This window comes from Pleurodeles waltl, chromosome 1_1, assembly GCF_031143425.1.
Source record: "Pleurodeles waltl isolate 20211129_DDA chromosome 1_1, aPleWal1.hap1.20221129, whole genome shotgun sequence".
Taxonomy (NCBI): domain Eukaryota; kingdom Metazoa; phylum Chordata; class Amphibia; order Caudata; family Salamandridae; genus Pleurodeles; species Pleurodeles waltl.
The window spans coordinates 970,278,247-970,298,141 of NC_090436.1; the positions used below are offsets into that span (position 1 = coordinate 970,278,247).

Genomic DNA, 19,895 nt, shown 5'->3' on the forward strand with positions numbered 1-19,895 from the left:
GACTATTATACATAAAACTAAATATTTTCTCTAAAGTTGAGAGATTGAAGTTTCATGGATTCATTCCCAGTAAATTGATATAATTATAGCTGTGATTAAAACTTGGTAAGCAGATACATTCAACACGTTTCGAGGCACAACAACAGCTTCTTTTGGGCTGTAGAGAAATATCATACACAGCACATTGATTAGCTCACCAGAGGTGCGAATTCAGATCTCTTGTAGAAGTGTTTAGCAACAAAAAAACTAATTAATAATTGTAATAATGTTTACAATTTGACAACCTTCCGTTGTACCATATCTAAAAATGAGATGTAGCAGAAACAGAGTTAAAAAGAAATCTTGCCTATTGGCAATGCCTGATTATTCCAACTAATATAATTGTTATTCAACTCAAAACACTCAAATTCCAACCAGTTCCACAATATTTTCAACCTTATCAATTTAACACCATATTCAATTAGTCATGTCAGTCACACTGTGACAAGTATGACTTAAGCCACAAATGAGCACATAGGTATACCTTCTTACCTTGAACAACAAAGCAGCCCACTCCAATGGATTAAGAAAGCAGTTTATTAAATTGGAAAGATTATCCAAAATAAAATCTCAAAAATACTTAGAAGTGAACATGATCCCTAGAGGTTTATGTATAAATATATTCCCAGCTATTGAGGATCTCAATACAATGAAAGCAGACCAATGGGAAAAGACACTTACAGTAAGTTCAAGGGATTTAATTCTTACGCAAGTAGAACAAGCTGAATTTAAAATGGAAAGTCGGGGAAAAGAAATAACAGAGACACAACAAGAGATTGCGGATTTAACGTTAGAAGAGGGGACTAAGAAAAGCTATGAGATTTTAGTAGAAGTACTAGACAAATTCCAAGAAGAGATAAAAGAAAGTAAAATATCTAAATTTCTTAGGGAAGAGAGAGATTACAGACTGGGCAGAGTGTATTCATATGTGAGAAAATATGATACCACCTTTAGAAATAGGAAGCCAGCATATAAAATGGTCTCTCAAGAGAGTTTGGTTTTATCAGACACATCAAGTACTGACTCCAGGGCAACCACTTTAGACAGCATAGAGAATGGTGCTAATAAATCTAGCCTTTTTTCAGAGGAGTTGAAAAAGATCAGACTGATCAAATCTGTCCAGAACAGGGAACGGAGGCTTTTGTGATAAAAGTAAGAAAAGAGGGAAAAGAGGTGGTAGAAAGCGCACAAGAAGGAGGTCGGGCACAGGGTGTAAAGACAAGATCACAGGTAAAAGCGAACAAGAGATAGAAAATTATATAGTTGTGAATCTCTCAGACAGATGTTTGTCCAGATATGAACTTGATGTTTCACAGAAGGGCTTAACTAGACATGTTGATACATTTGAATTAAAAACAGATCCAAACAAATACACAAGAAAGCTAAAATTGAAAACATATTCTCCTCTTTATCATTAGACAGGCCTGCTGGGAGTGTTTTGACTTCTAATATCTGTGACACCGCTATTATGGACTCAAGGGATATAGAAGACATATTGAGCTTAGAAGATACTGATGTTCCAGATATTGAAGATTTAGTAGGGACAATAATTAATAAATTAATATTTAGGGAAATTGAAGACGGTCCTATTAAGAACACTTGTCTGACTAACAAATTCCACTTTGTCCCCTCTTGCCTAACGATAATGTCATTGATATATTGAGATGGTGTGTCAGAACATTGATGAATGAAGAAATCTAATGATAAGAGCAACTTGACTATTAAAGAACAAAATGTTTTGCTGTTCTCGAAAAATGAGTTGAACTTCACAATTCAACAAGTAGACAAAGGAGGAAATGTTGTACTAAACTTTGATTACTATAACTGTGAACCAATCAAACAACTTTAAAAATCCACTGACTAAGAGGAATGCAAAGGAATTAAATATAGTGCGATACAAGCAGAAGTTTCCACTATGCTTATGAAGTGGTACAATGATGGTATGTTGGACTTTGAGGAAGTGACCTTTATGGATATTAAGGACCAGTGGATACCAATTATTATTTTTTTTACCAAAAATCCATTAAAGGTGGGAAAATTCCACAGTGTTAACCCATAACAGCTCCATAAGGCTCCAGCACTGAGAGAATTATTTCAGAATAGGTTGACTTTTTTTGGCTCCTACAGTAACCAATCTTAGATCTTATGTTAAGGATACCAAGGATCTATTGAGAAAATTGCAGGACATCCCCTGGGATGATAAGTATTGGCTTGTAGTCATGGATAATAAAAGTTTATATACCATTATCAAACATACTGATGGCTTGACCACTTTAAGATACTTTATTTTATATAAAATCTGTCAGTTTACAAAGAAATGTGAAAATTACTCATCATTAATTTCCGGTATCCGAGGCTTGCAGGGGAGATTCTACATTGGTTCTAATTCCCAGTCCCTTGATTCCCCCCTCCCGCTGGTAATCACCCATTTTCTCTCACACTGTCAAACAGGTATAATGCTCTAAACAATCTGCATGTTGCAGACTGACTCTCTGATGCAGTGGCTACTCTCTAAACCTGTGGTTTGAATGATTTTCTAGCCCGTTTATCTCCTTGTCATATATACACACACACCTTTAGCCATTCCCAAAGTCTGTGTTTTATTCTCCCCCGCCTTTTTTATTTGGTAATAGGACCACGGCAAGGATACTTAGTCTGTATGGTGCACCTGCCCCTTTAAATCCATCTGGCCATAATGGGCTATTTGGTTTCATCACATGGAATATAGCGGGCCTCAGAATAAGCTAACCGCCCCAGACTGGCTTGAAATCATCTCTACTACCCACATAGTCTGTATTCAGGAAACCTGGCAGGTGGACCCCTTGCACGTTGAAGGTTTTTACTTCTTATTTAGCGCTGCAATACCGTCATCAGCAGGTGGTGCTAAAGCTAGTCTACAGATTTTGATTTACAATTTTCTCACTGTTATTATCGGAAGGTCTGGCACATCTTCCCCCATTATCAATTTGTCCTACTGTCAGTTAAGGGGAGAAGTGATTTTGTGTTAAGTTCTACAACAATGTGGTTAATTCCACCTGCTGCAAAGCCGTTAATGCCTTGGAAGCTGATCTCTATTTGTTCCTTTTGCTATCTAACTCTCCATGCCCAATTGTATGTGCTGGTGATTTTAACATCTAAAGATGTAGTTATACGCAAGACAGGTGTGCGTCTTGACTAACTGGGTGGGGGCTGGCATCCCACATTTCATACACAGTGCGTATGGCAAGGCTTTAAATTCTTTGATCAATAAATATGATCTTATCTTGCTGAAAGATAAAAATAGTGTATGCCATTTATAGATCTATACATTTGTGGGGAGAGACACACACTGCACAATTGATCATTTTGTAACCAATTCTGCTGTCAACCACTCAGTTTCTGACATCAGGCTTAAACTATTTACAGTGAAGGACCATAATCTGATAGTGCTACTCATATTTCATGGCAACAGCCCTATAGCATTTGACAGTGTGTCAAACATCATCCGTTAGGTCGAATGGTATCTGAATTAGATGGTCAGGAGGCAACCCTATGCACATACTGCGGAGTCCACTAGTCATGAATGCAAATGAGTTTGAGCTCAGTTTAGCACCTGAGGCGAATAACAATGGCCTGGTCTCTGCCTTTGAGCTACTTTCTGGGGCCCTCAACACTGTTTTATGGGGCACGCCAAGACTGGGCTGTCAGATAGACATGGCTCGTTCAACCATGAGGGTACTCAGGCCGCCAAGAAGCTGAGGGCCGCCCTCTACTGCATCCCAAGGGTCTATTTTGTTATCAAATCCTTAAGGAAGTATTATAATGAGGCTCTAGCTTCTGGGAAAAAGGAGCTAAGGGAACAGGCCTGGTCAAACTTGGTGCAGGCAGCGGAAGCTAATGACGTTATTCTGTTCTGGAATACTGTAAATGCCCTGTTTTTGAAAAGTGTTCTCACTTAGTTAACATCATGTCCCACTTCAAGCTTCGGTAGACCACTTCGAAAGGATCTTTAATCCTCAGGTTAATAAAGAGTTGAGGCACACCAACCTAGCCTTAAGCTGTGTGCCTCTTAATTTCAATTTGGAAGAGGTCCTTGAAGCTTTGAAAGGCTGTATCAAAGGCAAAGCCCTCGGACCCGATGGTGTTCCAGTTGTTGCTTTTATAGGTATGGGTGAAGTGTGAGGCCCAATCTTGACCTGAGTCTTTAATGCAGCTGCAATGGGTTCAGTTCCATCCATAATGGTCAATTCTATCATCATATTCAGATCTGACCTATCCCCCTTCATCTGATTAAAAAAGGGGGATAGGTCGGACCTGAAGTGCTACTGCCCCATTTCCCTCCAGGATTCATCTTTGAAGCTCCTGGGCAGGTTCGTCTTGAAGAGACTAGAGGAATGGGGAACTGACAATTCCATCTTGCCGGATGCCCAGTATGGTTTCAGGAGGGAACTGGGGATGGTAGAACAGTGGTTAAGCCTTGAACTCCTTATTGGGAAATATACAAAGGCGAAACCAGGATCCCTTTCCCTGTGTTTCGCTGATTTTAGTAGCGCTTTTGATCTAGTAGACCACTCAACTTTGTGGCACTCTACTCTCATATCGGGCTCCTGAAAAACATTGTCTGCCTTATTTTCCAGCTGCGTAATAATCTTTCGGCCAAGATATAACATGGACTCAACTTGAAATGTTAACCACCTCTTAGAAATAGGCGGGGTGTAAGACAGGGGTGTATTGGCCCCATTTTTATTTTTACTTTATGTAAATGGTGTAGATAATGCTCTTCGGTCCTTTGCAGCCGATAACCTTTCTGTTGCTGGTCGTCTGGCTCCAGTTCTCCTGTATGCAGACGACGCTGTCCTAATGCCTAGGACCGCTGATGGCTACAGCGATTAATGGATGGATACCTTTTCAGAGTTTACAGAATCCAAGAAATGAAAGATTAATAAATCTAAGACATTTGTAATGTACTGTGGGGAAAAAACAACAGAACAGTAGTTATTTTTTCTTAGATGACATACCCATTGCTAGGGTGTAGTTCTTCTGTTATCTAGGCATTCCCTTTTCCAGTAATCTGCTCTTGGGTCCAACACATACAGAATGCAAGGATGAAAATGAAGTGTGTGTGAGAATGTGTTCAGGTTTTCCTCTACACTTGGATGCTGCCCTAGCAGGGATATGATCACCATGTATAAAGCTAGAGCCCTAGTACCAACAACTTTTGGTGGGGGTGTGTGGGGTCATACATCCTGTAGCCCCTTACAGGCTGAGGAAAACACCTTTTTTTTAATCTCATGTTTTGTGCACTCTCCTTTATTATTAGTCTTCTATCATTCACAAGAAAGTGGTGTTATCTCACCTAGAAGATATGTTGAACCTCAAATCTATTTTACTGTGGAATTCAATATGGGACCAACCTGAGACAGAATTTGGGAAGGTAACCATACAAGACTGTTTAACGTTAGATTACGTACTTCACATCCCGCCACTGTCTTGTATTAATGACACTCCTAAACTGGCGTTTGGCTTTACTCGGCTCCAGGAGCCATCCACAATTCTTATGTACCAGAAGTCTGAAATGATGGCAGTTCTATTTGATGTTTGGACAGAAAAGAGCTCCTGTTGATGCTCAGAAATTCACAGTGGTCACATATATAATATATATATATATATATATATATATATATATATATATATATATATATATCTTATGCCCTGCCTGAGGGATTCCAAAATCTATCTGTCCCTGGAGAAAAACACTCAACATCTTTTTGTTCTGACTGGACTGCAGCTAGGCATTGTACACCCCCTTGTCACTTTTCCCACCATCAATCAATGGCACAGAGTTTCTGCCCATGCCCACATGATGGAATTTCAAGACAGAGAACCCATAACTTCATGCTTTTTTGTGAATTTTATCTTGATTCAAGGAAGTATTTTTTTTTAACCAATTTTTGTTGCACATAAAGGGATCATAATGTTGCAATGATTTTCTGGTGCACTCTGGAGTTTCCTGTAATATGTTTTAGTGTAGGCTTGTATATCTGGGAAGCAATACATGTTAGGGAAAGTATTCTTTATCAACTCTAGACCTTGTTTGTATGATATTGAGTCTTGGATGTATCTTTAATGTTTTTATGTTGTTTTCTGATACAATGGATTTATAAATGTTCTTTTATGGCCTAAGCTGATAGTGCCAAAATAAGGATTTTGAACTGAACTGATTCTTGAATTTGTGCTGAAAAGTGACTACTTTTCGCATCAACGAAAGCGGTTTCATCAAATTTGTGGTGCAATCATGGGTGCAAGGTTTGCTTTGGCTTATACTAACCTATTCATAGGTTGGTATGAGAGGGAGCATGCTTGGAATCACTACTTGCATAAAGGATATTACCATGAGGCTTTGTGGGTGTTACATTGACAGTAGTTTGGTCATTTGGAGTGGTTCAGAACAAGAACTTAAGGAATATAATAGGTTTTTGAATATCACCAACTTTTTTGGACCTAGAACGTTTTTGCTTGTGAACAGAGACTAATGACCAGATCCTTTAGAAGAAGAGTGAACAGCGACTAATGACTAGGTGCTTTAGAAGAAGACAGCCAGTAATAGCATCCTTAATTACAGTTCTGGACATCCCTCCAATCAAAAAAAGAACATCCTCTATGGTAAATTGATTAGACATAAGAGCAACTGTACATGTCAGGAGGAAGGTGAAACTTTAGGGAGACAGAGAAAACAGGGGTATCCCAAAAAAAAAAAAAGGCTTTTGCTGAATCAGTAAAAAGAGTACATAAAGTTCAAAAACAGACAGTCTTAACTGATAAAATAAATACAAACGTTCACATGATCAAACAGGAGTATTCTGTGTAGAAAATAGCAAGATATATAAGAATTTGAAAAAACTTTGGGACATTCTCAAAGCTGATAAAGCTGATAAAGATCTTAGCAATATCTAAACAGAGAAGCCACTAGTAACCTAAAGAAGGGCTTACATTTTGAAGAATTGTCTTAGTCCTAGTAACCTAGTGAGAAATAAGAAACGGTTCACTGAAAACTGGTTGACAAATTGTGGGGTTGTTATAGATGTGGTAGTTGTGTAAGTTGCAAATACGCTGTGAATAAAACAAATGAGCTTCTTAACGATGGTGGCAGCAAGAAATTCAAAATTAGATCATTTATCAACTGCAACTCCACCATTTGCAGATATATGATTGTATGTCTATGTGGGAAACAACAAGACTACAAAACGCCCACTGAAAGAAAGGCCCAAAGAACACATCAATGAAACCAAGAGAGTAAATAAAAAATACCCACTTGGTCAACATTTTCATGATGAACACAGGTTTGAAAATGTCACGAAAACAACAGTCTCTGGGATTGATCATATCAATGCACATAATAGAGAGGGAGATAGGACATTTTGCATGAGGGAGACTTGGTGGACAGACACTTTAAGAATGGTTGATTATGGACTTATCATTGACAGGGAATTACACACCATTTTGTAGTCTTTGTTTCTCCTTCGTGGATTAAACCTGCTGTTTTTGCATCTCCAATGAGGAAAACTGTCTTTCGTTTTAGGGATTATCACGTAGAGGGAGCGAGAGCTCAAAAGGAAAATTATACATGATGTCTCTAATCATTTTGGATTTAATGTAGATGCTGCAGTATTGAAAAAAAATTGAGAAGTCGCTATACGAAATTTGATGTTAAAGGTATTAGATATTTCAAAAAGTGGCCAAACCATGTCAGTTGGTCTTAAGGTTTGAGACATTAGTGTCTTAAGTAAGAAATTAGGAGTTCAAGTATGATGTGGACAGGATTATGTATCAGTTGTCATTTTTTAAAAATAGCTCATTTATTTGTTAAAACGATGATCTGGATTAGTGATAATATGTATTTCCTTAATGTGAATATTAGTTCAATGTCTGATCGGCAAAGTTGTATTTATTTTCGTATTGGGAAAATGGTGGCAAGAGTGTTTATAATGTACATGTATTTTGAATGGTCAATCTTTGATTAATCCATTTTGGATATTTGGGGTTTCCAGATTTGAAATTTTGGTAGCTCTGAGGTGCGCTTAGCTCAGGAAACGGTGTAATGGAACATGAATATTTAAAGGACAAGTAAAGGATATGAAAACTTTTAGTTCTGTGGGATAAGGAGACTAAGGGGACATGCTGTGCAGGTAAGGATGTGATTGTGAGGTGATAAATACAATAGACATGAATATACATGTCATGTGATGGTATGCAGTTTTATTGATGGATATAACTGAAAAGTTAATTTGAGAATACATTTTGCAACGGTTGTGCTACGATGGGTTGATCGGATGCTTAGACCATATGGAACGCTGAGATTTTACTATTCTATCACAGTAACTGGATATGTACAGGGTATGGCACGATAACAGGAGATGTGTGTCAATTTAGCTCTAGTTTACTCAAGTACAGTCTAATGTTGTATGGTTCATTTCTAGCATGATCCTAATTAAAGGTCTGGGTGTGTGTTTACTGTATGAGATCTATGTTCACATAAAAATTCAGGGTTTACTTTGTGACAACACCTGGTGTCTTATTCTTGCAGTTGTTAGCCAAGTCACATTTTGGAAGTACCCAACAGGTTTAAGAGGATATGGAGGTAGCATAAGGGAAGGGATTTTGCTGTCCATTAAATTTTGGGAGGTAAGATATCTGAAATCACAAAGTTAATAAAAAACAACATTAACTTTTACTAGTTGCATTAATATTAATATTATAGCTGTGACACACCGATAAAATAATTTTTTGTCCTGGACAATAATGGCCCATCAAGGACCTAATAGAGCGGGCGACTTCAGAAGGTTGTCTGCTCTACATCTAATCCTGTGGGGAGGCTTCAGAGCATCAAGATGACTATCCTACCTAAATTCAACTATATGTTTGGTATGATGTCCCTCGTCATATTGCTTTCACATCTTCGGAACATCTAGTGCTCATGTTCCTGATTCGTCTGAGGCCCGGACAGACCAAGAATAAAGAGAGCTAAGCTCATTTCACTTCTGAAACGGGGCTGTCTATGACTCCCGCATCTTGAGGGTTACTGGTAGGCGCCACAGCTGGCCCATGCTGTGCACTGGTTGCTCACTTTCAGGGACACACCCACATCGATGTTATTGGAATGTCAGATAATGAAGACGTCCGGTGATCTCATTGTATATTACACTTCGAGGCCTTTGTCTACCTCCCTCTTCAATACTATCATTTATACTTCTCAGTATGCATGGCATAGGGTGCATTGGCTGGTGCAAGTTCCGAGCTGTGTACACTCTAAAGCCCCATTGTGGCACAACAGTGCCATCAGCTACCTTGGGGAGGAAATTCTTTGCCCCATCTGGATTACCCATGGAGTTTTCCTCATTGATGACCTTGTCTTTAATGGTTCCATCATGTTGTTTCCAGACTTGAGGTGGGAATTTGCGATTCTATACTCCCAGCTATGGAGGGTCAATCAGTTATTTCATACTGGAAATCAACATGGACTCCCACCTTACACACCTGTTTGGATAACATGTACAACATGGCATGCTTTGCACAAATTGTTTATAAACTAAATGAAAAATTGCAGCTATTGAGGAGGTTTGGGGTTCTTTTTTCACATTTCAAGGACTGAGGAGACATACCCATCCACATATCCAGAGGGCCTATTGTGTGCACCTTTACCCTTCCATTTCCATACAGGCCTCTTAGCCACTTTCCCAGGTCCCTCCCTCGTACTCCCCCAGAGGCCTTCCGGTCTTCAGGCCATTCTGCTGGTTACTTCCATCAGACAGTGGTTACTCGCCCTCTGACCTGCTGAGACTGGTCATCAAAACTAGACCTCGTTGGGACTGTGGCCCACCGGCCATCTTATTCTCTACCATAGGTGAGCTGAACATGGACGAGTTGGAAGGTGGACTTACCTTCATCTCTTCTCCCTACTGCGAGTCTTGTTCCCACCAAGAAGGTAACGCTTCTTCGTGTTGAATTGTATAACTGCTAGTTGCTACTTATTTGCCCATCTCATGTGTCTGCTTTTCAAGATTTGCATTCTGCTGTTCAGGGACACCTCGTGTGCAGATTGATTATTGGTATGTCTGCTTATCACCTTGCATGGTGACCAGACTATTTATTTCGGTGTTCTATTCTAATTAGGATGAAGAGAAATTCAATAACAAACGGAAATACAAAAAAGATCCATTGGGGCCCCACAGGTTTCTAATTCTTCTCAAATTTCAGACAGTATGGGGCAGTAGGTGCTTTGGCTATTGCCCACTGAACAATTCCGCAAGTCTACTGGGGGTGGATGGGAAGGGGGAGAAAGTTGAGATCTGCTTGTCCCCTTTTTTGGGCACTAACATCTATATTTGCATCTTCCCCCTTGCTGTTCACCACCACTGTCTTGGCAGCAGTTCATCCGCAATCATCCCAGGTATGTGGTTTAAATGTGGGACTCAGCGTCACTCCCTCTATAGCACCCGAGCCTTGCCCTTTCACACTGCCCAGAATGGCACCCCAGGCATATTACGAGTTAATGAGGGTACGAGCAGAGCTCCCAATGTTAACACTGGATGCCACGACACACTGTGTGCCCTCTTGTGCAGTGTTGCAGTTTTGACTTCTGGTATTGGATTCCAGTGCTGTCACGTCACCATCCTGGAGGCTTTATCGACCCCCCCTGCAGCTGATAGGCTGCAGACATTTTTTCCTGCTAGGCACAGTGTGATAGGTCTTGGTTCAGTGATCTGTGAGGCAGGTGCTTCAGGTCTTACTGGACCGTGGATCCGAAGTCCGTTTCAATCCTGGACGTCAATAACAGCCAGTTGTCCTTTGGACTCCTCAGGATTCCTTCTGCTCTTCAGCTCCATGTTGATTTCTCAGTATCTTGAAAATCCAACATTCAGGCATATCGGTGCAGGAATCGGGTGCTGGGAGCAGAGCAAGTTAAGTGCACATTCTACTCCACTAGCTTTGTGCTACAACCCCCAAGCTCCAGTTTAAGACTATTAGCGTGGTGCTTCAGAGCATACCCAGTGTAATATGCTTCTGCAGTACCTTATGGCAGACTTTGTTGCAACAATGATGACACAGTAGAACAAGAAACCTTGAATTGTACCTAACAGAATGCTCAGGTTTAAGTCTGAATACATGGTAGCTCAATGCGAGCCCCAGCCTTAGGGACTTTGGGCGTCTTGGGGAAGTCTTTGGTGGAAGAACGCCTATTAAGAGACAATAGCACTGTGAACTACTTCACTTGCAGGGTGGCTTGAATAAGAGAGGTGTACTTTGGATTTTCCTTTGTAAAGTTCCAGAACTTCTAAACCAAAATATATATTTTGAAACCTGAGTATAAAATGAAATCAAGAAGCTAAGACTGGATGGAGTTTCCTCGATCTCTCCCTACCAAGGAAAATAACCACGGTTTATAAAGCAGGGCTTGAACAAAGGAGCAATGAAGCTCCAGAAGCCATCACATCTTTGCATGGCTAGGGAGTTGGTGGGAACGCATATCTGCTCTAGCTTTATTTTTTTTTATAAAACACAAAGCCCCTCGATAAATTCTGACCCATGCACAAACCTCTGTTTGTGCATAAGACAGAATTATAAGTTTGATTTTATTTAATGAAGCCGATAATTATGGCATGTGTACAATAAGTCAACATTCGTTATATTTCGACAGGTCCAACCTGCTGAAATTGAATGGGAAAAAGCAAACAGTATTAACCATAGCCACAGGATTACAGTGCATTAAACATCAAAACCCGCATGTTATTCCTCTGAAACTCATAATAGGTGCTATTTATCGCACCCGATAAATAACCAACCCCGTGGTATTGTTATTTACCGGGTGCGTTTAATAGCACCTATACTTGTAATCAGGCCCAAACTGCTCCAGTTCCTTATTTGCTTTGAAAAATACCCACTGGTACTAAGGAACAAGACTCAACCTATCAGTACATATGTGATATCAATTATGTAATTAGCGAATTGATAAGCAACGCACTAAAGAAGTCTGAGTTCTGGACTTACCTTAACTGGAAATCTGTAGGACTTTTTAGGAATTATTGTGTAACCTTATATGCATACTACTGAAGCTGCTAGTTGTAATAGGAAATGACATATGCTTCATGTTACAATCTGCCCTTGTACCTTACGTTTCTTATTGTACCTAAGCTATGTGTTTTTTAACAGAATGCCCTGATCCACGTATGCACCGCCATTATGGCCTCGATGGAAGCCGGATCTTTTTGACAAAAGTTGTTTTCCAAGTTATCCTGAAACTGTATTGATGCACATCGCATATTCAGCACTTTAGCCCCAGTACTGCACTTCTTGTTTTCTACCTTGTTGACCGCAGCACTTGGATAAAACCAGACCCTTATTTATTCACTTCGAACTATCAGCATTCCAATATTTGCATAATACTGATCTTGTGGAATTGATTTAGGAGATCGTCTTGACATCTAAATGTTAAATCATGAATCTTTAGACTGTCCTATAGAATTGTATCCATGATAATTGATCTTGGCCCAATATTGGTATTGATTACAGTTTTAGGTCATTATATCTCAATGTATGCATGTAGACTGGTAACGGCTTATTAAAATATGGACTATTTCTTAAAGCAGACTAACCAACATGTTAAGAAATTATATCCTTTTAGTCTGTAGCCTTTGGCATTCCAGTTTCAGTACTGACCCGTAAGCTTGCTTCTACCTTCCTGAATTGCAGCTAATTGGGAAAATTGATACAACTTTTAGGCATTTAATTCCTAATTTACTGGTACTTTAGTGATGCTTTAGCAATGATTTGTAACAAATGAGTTTTATTTTTTGACTCTTTATCACTGTTCAGACACTACTAGGCCAAAGAACTTGTATAGATCTCTTCATGGATTATGGCGGACCATTACTAGGTTTCGGTTTATGGTTGGTTTCCTTGTTTTAGGATGCCGAGTTGTTGTGGTATTAGAGAGCCATTTTATGCTAATTGTATTCCATGGAAGCAAGGTGCGTTGTACATTATGAAGACAATGAATGCATTTTTATTTCTGTTTTATGTGCAAACTTTTATGGCCTATGGTCGAAATAAAGTATGATTTGATTTACTGAAGTTTTATATGTATAATTTTCTGAACAGTTCTCAGCTTTTCACCCATACACAGAAGATTCAGTAACATAATTATAAAGTGATAGAAGGTAAAGACTTGTGATTAACTTTTTGAAACAATAATTCATATTTTGCCATCTTATTTGACAGAATGTTATTCAAATTCAGTTCAAATGAGCACTGCAAAGGACTAATGGCTGGAGTAATTATGTACTTGATGAACAAGTTACTTACCTTCGGTAACGCCTTTTCTGGTGGATACAATAGCTTCCTGTGGATTCCTCACCTAATGAATTTTCCCCCATGCACCAGCATCCAACGGAAATTTTCTTCTAGCTCTGCACGTCGACGATGACGTCACAATTGCCCGACTCCCACGCGACGCCTAATACATCATCCAGGCAATAAGAGGTCCTTGTCGGCGTGCAGACGTCAGTTATCACCATTTTTTACGTGCCTTTGAGGCGAACAGGTGAACAGTGATACTACGTATTTGACATGAACACATCAATCAAAACTTATATCACATCATTTAATTCAACCAATATAAAAACATAACGAGAAGAAATAAACATCCTACTGTATACAGTTCTACAATATCAAATATATATATGTGTATATATATATCTCTATATATAAATATATATATAGATGTATACAATTATATACACATATATAAATAATTGCATCAGTATGTACATATCAATAACATACAGATGCTCACCCAAGGAAATCTTGGTAAGACCAGCCAGGCAACGGGGAGGCGGGTGGGACCATGAGGAATCCACAGGTAGCTATTGTATCCACCAGAAAAGGCGTTACCAAAGGTAAGTAACTTGTTCTTCTGATGGATACAACTACCTGTGGATTCTTCACCTAATGAATAGAGTCCCAAAGCAGTACCGCACTCAGTGGTGGGTGCCTGAATGGTCAAACCAAGAAATCCTGCAGAACAGACTGTGCAAATTGGCCATCCCTCCGGACTTCAGAATCCCAACAATAATGTTTAGCAAACATGTGGAGGGATGCCCAAGTTGCTGCCTTGCAGATGTCAACCACAGGAACACCTCTAGTTAAGGCTGAGGAGGCCGCCTTAGCCCTGGTAAAATGGGCTCTTAACCCAACAGGAGGTTCCTTCTTTGCTAAAGAATAACACAATATGATGCAAAGAATGACCCACCTGGAAAGCTTTCTCTTGTGGACAGTCTTGCCTTTCCTCTTCCCCACGTAACCGACGAAGAGCTGATCCTCCTGTCTGAACTCTCTAGTCATGTCGACGAAGAAGCTCAATGCTTTTTTTGGATCTAGTTGGTGTAGCCTTTCTTCCTCCTTTGATGGTTGAGGTGGAGGATAGAAGGAGGAAAGTGTGATGGACTGTCCTAAATGAAAGGGTGTAACAACCTTCGGTAAGAAAGCAGCCTTGGTCCTTAACACCACCTTGTCCCTATAAAAGGAAGTATATGGGGGTTCCACACTAAGAGCCTGGAGCTCACACACCCTCCTAGCTGACGTAATGGCAACCAGGAAAACAGTTTTTAAAACTAAAAACCTTAAGGAACATGAATGCATTGGTTCAAACGGTGAACCCATCAGAAATGCTAACACTAAGTTCAGATCCCACTGCGGCATAACAAATGGAGTGGGCGGAAACTTGTTAGTGAGACCCTTCATGAACCTCAAAACTATTGGGGACTTAAACAAGGAGGGTTGGTCTGGAAGACACAGAAAGGCTGACAGCGTGGACAAATAACCCTCAACAGTCGCCACCAAGCAAATCCGATGGTCCTGTGCCCAGGACCAGAGTCGCAGAGCTTCTCTGCTGAGAAGGTACGACCCCACTCCTCCCGGTTTGTTTATATACCACATCGCGGTAGTGTTGTCCGTCAGGACTTGAACCGACCGACTGCGAAGGGCCTTGAAGCCAGACGTATCACCCACAATTCCAACAGATTGATGTGAAACCTCTGTTCCATTGGAGACCAAAGATCTTTGACCTCCAGGTCCCCCAGATTAGCTCCCCACCCTAGAGTGGAAGTATCCGTTATCACTGTGGCCACTGGAGGTGGCAACAAGAACGGCCTTCCTTGAGAAAGGTTGCCGACCGCAGCCCACCATCGAAGATCCGCTGCAGCATCTCTGGGGATCCTTATCGATTCTTCGAGACCCCCTTTGTGTTGAAACCACTGCGGAGGCACCACTGAAGAGCCCTCATGTGCCAGCGTGCACGAGTGGCCAACAGAATGCAAGAAGCGAACAGACCGAGCAGACGATGGACCTTGAGGACTGGAACGACCGCTCCATTCTGGAACATTGGAATCAACGCCTGAATGTCCTGAATCCGCTGCGGCGGAGGAAAGGCTCGATTCAATGTTGTGTCTAGTACTGCCCCTATGAACAGGAGGCGTTGAGAGGGCTCCAGGTGAGATTTGGGCACGTTCACCGAAAAGCCCAGATTGAACAACAACTGGGTTGTCAACTGCAGGTGACACAACAGGAGCTCCGGAGACTTGGCTTTGATCAACCAATCATCCAGGTAAGGGAATACTGCCACCCCCCTCCTTCTGAGCTCTGCTGCAACCACCGCCATCACCTTCCAGAAGACTCGAGCTGCTGAAGTAAGACCAAACGGAAGGACCGCAAACTGATAGTGTTTCGATCCCACCACAAACCGGAGATACTTCCTGTGCGACTTGAGAATCGGGATATGAAAGTAAGCATCCTGCAAGTCGACAGACACCATCCAATCCCCTTCGTTCAACGCCAAAAGCACCTGTGCTAGGGTCAGCAGTTTGAACTTTTCCTGCTTGAGGAAGCAATTCAAAATCTTCAGGTCCAGGATTGGCCTCAACCGACCATCCTTTTTGGGGATCAGGAAATATCTTGAATAACAGCCTTGACCCCTCTCCTGCTCTGGAACCAACTCTACTGCACCTTTTGAGAAAAGGACTAGAACTTCCTGTTGTAATAATAAAAGGAGATGGTGTTCCGAACAGAAGGATGGGCGGGGAGGGTTGGGAGGGGGAAACTCCCGAAACGGAAGAGTATAGCCTTTCCCCACAATATCGGTGACCCAGGAGTCCGATGTTATTGACCCCCACATGTGGAGAAACTGAGACAATCTCCCCCCTACAGGAGATGCATGCGAAGGGATTGATGGAGGACTAAGGCTGCTTTCCCTGTTGCACCCCTCCGGAGGAAGAGGAAGAGGCAGAGTGCTGCTGGGTGGCCCCTCTGGTACGAACCCTACCCCTTCCCCTATATGATCTATAGGGGTGAGTAGAGGCAGCCTGCTGGCCTGTCTGTTGAAATCTCCCTCGAAAGGAAGAGGCACGCCCAAACCCCCTGAACCTCCTGAATACTCGTGAAGGAGGGGAGACGGAGGCCTGCAAGCGTAATGACACTGCTGTGGCCCTACTCTCCTTGAACCGCTCCAAGGCAGAGTCAGCCTTTGTCCCAAAGAGTTTATCTCCATCAAAGGGTAAGTCAAGTAGGGTTGACTGCACATTGCGAGAGAATCCTGAAAATCCATAGCCAGGCATGCTTTCTTGTTGCTATGAACGTGCCCATTGCTCTGGCCACGGAATCAGACGTGTCAAGTCCAGATTGGATAACCTGAGTTGCCGCTGCCTGAGCGTCCGTCAAAAGGTTCAGAACCTCCTGAGGCAATCCGGGATGTGTCGTCGTGGCCTCGTCCATCAGGGCATAGATGTATCTGCCCAAGATACAGGTTGCATTTGTTGACTTCAGGGCCATGCTGCATGAAGAGAACGCCTTTTTTGCAGATTGGTCCATTCTCTTGGATTCCCTGTCCGAAGGAACCCCTGGAAAAGATCCTGGAGCTGTGCGGGAGGAACATTAGGCCTGCACCACCAAGCTCTCTGGAGTCGGATGTTTTGACAAGAAAGCTGGATCTCCAGGAGCCACCCGATACCTCCTTGCAACCGACCTATTCACTGCTGTTGAAGTCACAGGCTTCTTCCACACCTCAATTATCGGGTCTACGAGTGCCTCATTAAATGGAAGACGTGGCTCCGCTACAGATGAAGAAGGGTGCAACACTTCAATGAGAATGTTAGTTTTTATTTCAGCAGCTGGAAGAGGAAGGTCTAGAAAATCCGTCGCCTTCCTCACCACCGAATGGAAAGAAGCAGCCTCTTCCGTGTACTCCCCCGGGGATGCTAAGTCCCACTCCGGGGAAGTGTCCAACCCACTGGCAGTGTCCAAGCCCTGTAGGTCTCCCAGGGGCTCTGCAATCTCACCCTCTTCCAAGAGCTGTTTCTCGTATTCTTGCTCCTCAAGCAGCCTCAGAGCCAATCTCCTGGAGCGCAGCCTGGCCTCAATTCTCGGCGTCGATAAGGCGTCTCCTGATGCCGAAGACCTCGGTTGGCGTCGACCCTCGGATTCATCCGACGCCAGATCCATCAGCGCCTTAGGCTTCTTCAGCGTCGATTGAGGTTGTGGTGAACTCATCAGCGCCGGGGCAGCAGACGTCGGCGGCGTCACAGGCCTTCTAGGTGACGCCATCGGTACCGGCGCCGAACCAGCACCTCCTGTAGAAAGGAATGGCATGAAGGGCGTCGGTCTGTACGGAGCCAGAACACCCATGTCATATGCCAAAGGACTTGAAGGTCCAGACGGGCCACCTACCGGAGCCATGCTAGGGAAGATTTTAAACATCACATTTAGAAATGCAGCAGGGTCTGTACCTGGTGCCGGGAACGCCGGATATCCATGTGGAGTCGGTGCCTGAGGTGACACCGGCGTTGGTTCGGGCATCTCCGTCTGCCCCGGTGAAACCGCCGGATCCTGATGAGGATCGACCTCAAAGACAGATAGAGGAAATGTCAGAGAAGTAGGAGTTGTCCGAGACGGAGGTGTTACCGTCGGACTAACCTCCCATGTCTTATGGCGTCGAGCTGATGGCGACTTCGAGCGGGATCGGTCCTTACTCGAACGATGTTGTGATCCATGCCAGCACCGGGAGTCTCGTTGAAGCCTGTGGGACTTCGAAGATTTAGAGGAAGACCTACGATGGTGATGTCTTTCCTTCTTCTTTGATTTCGCCAAATATAACTTGGCCTCCCGCTGAGTGCTTTCGGATTCATACGCTGGCATGAACCGCACGCCTCGACTTCATGGTCAGAGCTCAAACACCACAAGCAATTTTCGTGTGGGTCTTTCACCACCATTCGGCCACCTCACTCCCTACAGGGTTTAAAACCCGATGTGCGTGGTTGAGACATAGTAACACTCAAAGTGAAACAGCTCCCTGGAGCCTAGAAGAAAAAAAACGTTACTCGAAGGAACAGAAAAAGAGAACTGACGTCTGCACGCCAATGAGGACCTCTTACTGCCTGGATGATGTCATACGGCGTCGCGTGGGAGTCGGGCAATTGTGACGTCATCGTCGACATGCAGAGCTAGAAGAAAATTTCCGTTGGATGCTGCCGCATGGGGTGAAATTCATTAGGTGAGGAATCCACAGGTAGTTGTATCCATCAGAATGCCTATTTTTAATACACACACAACAGTCTGTCTAAATTCTACAATCTCTATCCCAAATCAAACTTCTCAAAATCGCTGGAGTGGTATGGGGTTCATCCAGTGCTGTAGACAAACTATTGTTTTGAAATACGTATTCAGACTTGAAGGGTACAGTGGCCTATTATGTACAGTTTGGCCTTTATTATCTGAATGTTATGTCATTTCGCACACCAAGATCACCCTTTTTAAAAATACCTTTATTTTTTCCTTCACAATGAAAGAGTTGGCAGAAGTTAATAAACAAACCAAACATCTTAGGTAAAACTGTATCACAATATTTTGACCCAATGCAATGGGCAAAAACATTCTTGCCTTTTTTTTTGTTTCTGTGGTAACCAGACGTCTGTAAAGTCTGTTGTATGAAAAGTCATGTGTCCACATTTTACTGTTGTACATGGATGATGACAAGGCACAGAAGAGCAACCAGTCCCAGAGCTTGGAGGCCAAGGAACCACAGCATAACCCAAAAGAATACTATAAGAACCGGTTCCACAGTCCTTTCACCAAAGTACATCCTTGAGAACCCCATACTAATAAGGATTTTGTTGATTTCGCCAAAAAGAGTTCCCAACTTTTTATAGTCATCTCCAGTGCGCTCTGCTGTATGATTGCTTTGGTTTTGCAGTATCTACGAGAAAGAAAAAAGTGTTACACTCCTGATCTCAGTAACATACAGAGCATTTAAATCAGTTTTTTCCCCAAATTATAACAGAAATTTGGTATATCACATTTACAGTTCACCAGCATGAAAGCGATTGCCAGTATCCACTTAGTAACTTGGACAAAATATAATAAACAGTGACTGGCAGGGTTGCACTGGGATAAAAAAAATAGGTCTAGCCACAACAAAAACTTGTGGCCGATATTACAGCTTTATTATTTTTGCAAACCATTGCTTTAGTATTTGTGGAATATGTGGGGCTAGAGCAACGGTACTCAAAGTACGGCCCGCGGGCCGCCAGCGGCCCCACGGACCTAGCTTGGCGGCCCGCGAGACGCACACCAAACGCCACATCATAATGGCAGCAGTATGTAAACATAGAAGAGGGCCGCGGGAGCATGCTCCCGCGGCCCTCCTCTATGTTTACATACGGCGGCCATTGTTTATGGCGTTGCCCTGACGATCCTGGAAGCCAAAGCCCCATAAAAGTCAGCGCTTGCAGCTAACTTTTATGGGGCTTTGGTCGTCTGCTTCCTGTCACCGGCTC

At 42.4% G+C, this 19,895-nt stretch overlaps 1 protein-coding gene across 1 annotated transcript in view; it reads right to left on the bottom strand.

Moving 5' to 3' along the window:
* Positions 1-18,866: 18,866 nt before the first annotated feature.
* Positions 18,867-19,895, bottom strand: part of FAM241A (family with sequence similarity 241 member A) — a 138,125-nt gene continuing 137,096 nt past the window's right edge. The window contains exon 2 of the mRNA XM_069230238.1: positions 18,867-19,315. Coding sequence (XP_069086339.1) covers positions 19,070-19,315 — 246 coding nt within the window. The 3' untranslated portion in view covers positions 18,867-19,069. The remainder of the gene's footprint in view (positions 19,316-19,895) is intronic.